Source organism: Salmo salar, chromosome ssa13 (assembly GCF_905237065.1).
Source record: "Salmo salar chromosome ssa13, Ssal_v3.1, whole genome shotgun sequence".
NCBI classification, from domain to species: Eukaryota; Metazoa; Chordata; class Actinopteri; order Salmoniformes; family Salmonidae; genus Salmo; species Salmo salar.
The window spans coordinates 87,311,399-87,317,398 of record NC_059454.1 but is presented as its reverse complement, the minus strand read 5'-3'; the positions used below and the strand labels follow the sequence as shown (position 1 = coordinate 87,317,398).

At 38.5% G+C, this 6,000-nt stretch overlaps 1 protein-coding gene across 16 annotated transcripts in view; it reads left to right on the top strand.

Annotated features, from left to right (window-relative positions):
* The first annotated feature begins 1,471 nt into the window (after positions 1-1,471).
* The window catches only part of msi2h (RNA-binding protein Musashi homolog 2), a 358,783-nt gene continuing 354,254 nt past the window's right edge, over positions 1,472-6,000 (top strand). For 15 of the 16 annotated variants that reach the window (XM_014137427.2, XM_045692183.1, XM_014137432.2 and 12 more), the window contains exons 1-4: positions 1,472-1,681; positions 2,024-2,064; positions 2,330-2,411; positions 2,932-3,016. In XM_014137427.2, coding sequence (XP_013992902.1) covers positions 1,620-1,681; positions 2,024-2,064; positions 2,330-2,411; positions 2,932-3,016 — 270 coding nt within the window. In that variant the 5' untranslated portion in view covers positions 1,472-1,619. 16 annotated transcript variants of the gene reach the window in all.

The following is a 6,000-nucleotide window of genomic DNA, read 5'->3' as shown; positions in this document are numbered from 1 at the left end:
CACATTGTGATGTTTACTTGCCTTGTGTGAAGTACTTTGTTGTATTTAGTTGTTTAGAGCTCAGCGAAACTGTGTGTGTGTGAGAGTGAGTGAGTGAGTGAGTGAGTGAGTGAGTGAGTGAGTGAGTGAGTGAGTGAGAGCGCGAGGGAATGCATGTTAGACACACGTACACACACGAAAATACGATACCAGAGTAAACATGAACATTTCAGTGTAATGTTGATTATTTCAAGTTGCTTTTTCCTATTTTCGAGTGGAGATTCATCCAAAAATATGTGAAAATAAATTCCACCTACCAATGTTGAACCTACTCTATGTATGTCTTCTGTCTATTGTCAAGGAATAAGAGCAGGTTCAACATTGGTTAGAATAACTTCAAAAGGTATACAATAATGTTTATTGTACAGAAAGGTTGACCTGTGTGGCTTGTGACCAACATTTAAACTAGCTCTCATAGATAAACCAGTTCAGTCAGTAATGACATCATTCTGTACCCAGTTCTAAGTGCCTTACAAGGGTTCTTCTCAAAAAGGAGACCAACTTGAGTGTGCGCATGCGTGCACGTCCGTATGTCTTCCTCGCTCTGTCTCTGTCCGCAGTAAGGAAATAAACAGCAATCACTGTACCATGACTTGAAATCCACTGAGCATCCAGCTTTAATTGAGCTCTCACTTGTGTTCAGATTTAATGGAAAGCTAGGCCCGCTTCCCCCAGTTACTGAGTAATGAACATGCATATTCAGAGGTTACAATTAAATCCACCTCTTTTTTTCTCCTTTTTCATCTTCAGGTGGACTACGTTTCTTGTACTATAGCATTTCAAAATGCAATATGGAATACAATGCTAAAATGTTCTACTAAAATAGTATCTTATTAAAAGAGATTAAATGTCAGGTGAGGGAACATGTTTCTTCAATCCATTTGAACACACACAATATGCCCCATGCAATTGTCCACATATAGTGCAGGCTAATACTGAAGGCCTACTTTAACCGGTCTCTGCCCAAGTTAAATATGAACAATCTACTGTACATGTTCTTACAAACATAGAGAAAATATTAATGCATTTCTTTAGGATAAATAATGAAAATATTGCTGATATAAAAGCACAAACAATGTATTCACAATATATCAATATGATAGTTTACAACCTGTAATAACCAATAGGCCTATTTCACATGCAAATACAACCTAGTTTTGGTTTTTGACCATGAACTAACTTGGCCCATCATTAATCGTTCCATGTGCGCGCTGGAAGGAAATTACTCATGAAATAAAATGTTGCCATTGGGGCATGTACATTTTTTTGTTGTATTGTTACTAATCACGGTGGTTACATTGCAATAGGAGCGTTATGACCAATAGGGGGAGTGTTTTTTTGTTTGTTTCATAGGCTGGTTTTCTGTATTAACGTCATTTGGATTGGTTAGTTGACGAGCCCTCGCCCCGCCCAGTGAGGGCTAGAGAGAGCATGCTGAGGGAGGGAGCTAAACTGAGCTGATCCCACGTGTGACGATTCTGTTCCCGGCTCAGTAATATTCTCCTAGTCGGGCTGTGCATAGCTTTTGCAGTGTCTGTGTGTGTTTGTTACTGTAGTTACTGCCTATAGTTTGGTTAGCTATGGAAGGAGACGGGAGTCAAGTCACATCTGGAAGCCCAAATGATTCACAACATGACCCGGGGTAAGATGATAACAATTTCGACTTTCCTTTGTTTATTGTATTTTTCATCTGAGAATGCCTGAGAGAGGATTTAGCAAGAGTGCAGTGCTGGATTCAACTCGCAATGCGCACATCACCATTGGTCTTTCCTTCCGGATGCAGTTAGTAGCGATGAAGCTTCTGCTTTGCTTTGGAAGATTACAGTAGCAAGTGTGGCCTTCCCCTTTTAATAAGATACATTATTGCTATCCAGCGATTTTTGTTTTCTCTCTCTACTCGTTAAGATCGCTTTTAGAAGTAGTTAGTCGTCAAAATGGCCGATCTGACATCTGTACTCACTTCTGCTATGTTTTCTTCTTACAGTAAAATGTTTATTGGTGGCCTCAGCTGGCAAACCTCACCAGGTGAGATAATTATTCCCTTACATTTCCCATGTTTCTTGTTTTGTTACAGTAATTGATTGTGCATGCTGTGGTCGCGGTCTCTGTGTGTGCAGTAGGCTACTGTATGGGATATCTGGAGTCCCTCCGTTTGCGCGCAAGGTTATTTTAGATTTCCAATCATCTGAAGTCCTCTATTCGACCCCTATGTGTTTTTGAAACACACTGACAACAGTATGATGACCATTTGTTGTTGACTAATTATCCGACATGTTTTCTCTGTTCACAGACAGCCTTAGAGACTATTTTAGCAAATTCGGAGAAATAAGAGAATGTATGGTGATGAGAGACCCCACGACAAAACGTTCCAGGTAAAAGGTTTTTACTTTTGCTTTCCAGTTGGTGAAATGCTATCCTACACTTGCGTAGTTTATATGCCACATATTAACCATGGCTGTTTGTCCCGCGTTGTGTTTGACAGAGATAGATTAGCTCAAAAGATAGCTGCGGGTGAATGCAATTTGACATTGACTTTGGGACTGAATTGCAATGTTGGTGTAGTGTTTCCCCCTCTCCTTTAAATCAATATAAAGTCAAATAACTTAAATATCAATGCCCGCAATTACTATAGTAATGTACAATTTTGGTAGATATTATCTCTATCATTTGAATTAACAGTGGGACATGTGCACATGTGGAGTAGTTAATTGGGACAGTGTAAATAAATGTGTCCAGTAAAAACATTTAGCATGTTCATGATATTCTTGATAGGCTACCATATGTTAATACTCTGAGAGAAACAGTTGAGCTTATATTAATATCTTCTCACGTAGTCTACATAAATAATGTGTGACCTAATTTGTTGTTTCTCTGTATTTCTTTGTTTTGCAGAGGATTTGGGTTCGTTACGTTTGCAGATGCTGCCAGTGTAGATAAAGTCTTAGCTCAACCACACCACGAATTAGACTCAAAGACGGTATGTCTGTGTTTTGATGTCATTTGCAATGATATTTTACTGTCTGTGTTGCACGTTTTAAAATATGAATCATTGCCTTTATTCATTTCACTGTCATGCTTGAGATATGATACTGTAATAATACTGTAATATAAGTTCCTCATTGCAAAATAATACCACATTGAAACCAACAACAACAACTGCAGTATATCCATTTGTGGCAGGTGGCATCTCAGAATGCTCACATGCCATTTACCAGTCACTGGGTTGGCCCTGTTGGTAAAGAGCTATTGGTAAAATGATTTATTTGATCAAAGCTGTAGATATGGAATTAGCCCGTGATATCACCGTGACCCCCTTCATGTAAACTATTGCGGTAAAACACCACTCAGGGGTGAATCTCATATCTGATCAATTTCCCTTGTCCTCTGAATGAAGCTGACACGCCCCCTTTCCCATCTCCCAGTACCACTCTACATGTGCACATATCCCGTGTCACTCAGATGGGCTTTCTCTCACAGGCCTCCTCCATGCATATAACCGGTCAGATCGTACACATCACTCTGTTTGATGCATATCGCGTCAATGGAAGTGGGAAGTTACAAATGTGATTCTATTAAATAAATATTGATGCCCAAAAGGTCCATTAATCCTGTAAAATATTTGGTATTTCATTACATCAAATTATCTATACTTATGTATAAGTGTATTTGAAATATTAGAAGTGTTCCTTCCAAGTTAAAGTCACAGTACATTGTCAAGTTTGTTAAAACCTATTTTCTGTCTTATAATGTCAACAAACCTGATGCTTCTCCTCTCAGCTTACTTCATGTATTCTTCCATTAACAGACACACACACACACACACACACACACACACACACACACACACACACACACACACACACACACACACACACACACACATCCCCATTTATTCTGTTTTATCAAAAGACTTGAACTATTGTGTCAATGTGGCAGTAGATAAATAATGAACGGATGTCAGTAATTTTTGAAGTGCTGTCCGTGTAGTGGTGGATTAGACAGAGTTCAGCTGAGATCATAATTGTCTGCGATTTCTGCTCGGTGGGTGGTGATATCCAGTCATGCTCACACAACTCTGGAGATGGAATAGTGCATACCGAAAAATAGATGCTTTGTTTGCAGCCTTCTGTGAAAGCCAAGTTCAGATGGGAGAGTATGTCTTTAAGATATATTTGGAAAGACAAACATATTGTACTTCAGCAGGCAGTGCACAATTACAGTGGAGCCGGGCTGAAAGCGGTGCTAGAACTTGTTGCGCGGCTGTCCTCAGCTGATTGGCAAGTCACTGGAGGGTGCTTGTAAAAGCTTTCCGTTTTTATCTTGATACTTGAAAGCGAAAGAGGAGCGGATTCATGTTTTGAATGTTATTAAAGGAAACCAGCATCTGTAAGCTGTTGTAGACAATCTTGGGTTGTGCAATGCATATAGCAGGGAGAAAGCCCCAGAGTGCTCTATTTAATATGGGATTATTACACACTCTATTACACACTCTATGACAGATGTTTCCTATTTAGAGCTCTGCGACATATAATAATATATGGCATACATATATCAATTAAATCATGATGAATAGCCTACACGCATGCAGTATAAATACTGCAGATTAGCATGTGTTCTATATGTACTTCTGTATGGTACGTATAGTGTGGATATACTCATTATACATCTAAATTAGGGAGTTGAAGAACTCTTTCTTTGTGATAATGAATAGCCTATACCTTTGTAAGCTTAATTGAATCGCACTCCTTTTCCCCCTCAAGGTTATTGACAGCACTCATACCAATTGACTTTATTTTCTCTATAGAGATGAGAAGTGTCATCTGGTGTCTTTGCTTGGAGATGTGTCCTGTATCCACATGTCTTGCCGTAACTGAACAAGGAATACGACTCAAAGATAAACAATTCTGCCTGACAAACTAACCGTTAGTAAGTAACAATTGAGTAGCTTGTAATTAGATATATTGTCAAATAAAATACTGGTATTAGTTCCGTTGAATTTGCTGTTTTGATTATTTAATAAAAAGTATAAATAAAGCTCTCGCCTTAATAAAGCCATTTGGTTTCCATTTTGTCCATACATTGTTTAATGAATACGATTTCATTTGAGTGAAGTAAACTATAATTGAAAAGAGGTATATTATTGTATGTAGACAAATCTTGCAATCATGTTTTAATGATTTATTTGTTTATTTTCTTCCACAACACTACACATTTATTCATTACTTTTAGTTGAAGTTCCTTTACACTAAGGTGTGTTGTGTAAATAATAATGACATACGACATATTGAGAAGCGAGTGAGAATAGCCCATGAAAATCTTGAGGATTATAGTTCTAAAAGCACAATGGTTTATCAGTTGAACAGAGGGAGGATGTAATGTTCTTTGTATGAGCTGAGTTATTGAAGAACCTAAAGCATGGCCCTATTGATACTAAGCAATACTGAGATCAACATTTGATACTTTCTGATGTGACGCTGAGGCAAAAGAGGGCACTTTGCCAGTACGCAAAGGAAGTGACTCTTACATCACATAGACCTGAACCAGCAGTTTTCTGCCTTATATTCCATTCGGCAGAAGCGCTCGTGTAGCATGTATGTCACACGCTGTATATACTAACTACAGTGTTAAACAGGGCCTTGCAGTCTCTGATGCTGTATTGTACCAGGTGTCTCTTGCAAAAGAGATTTGATCTTTGTGAGACTAACCTGGATACGCAATACCCTACAAGTCTGAAGGTTTAGAAAGAGGCTGAGGGCTTATGTAACTTTAAATAAAATGTGAAAAGACTTTACGATTTTCTTCTCATCCAATGGTACAGTGTTCTTAAACCAACAATATTGGATATTTTGTACAGCCTACTCCAATTCCGAGCAGTATTACATTTTACCTAGATATTCCTCTTTAGTTTTTTTTGTGGATGTTTTCTGGTGCTAGTGGTCTCAGTGTGGAAGGAGGGTTACC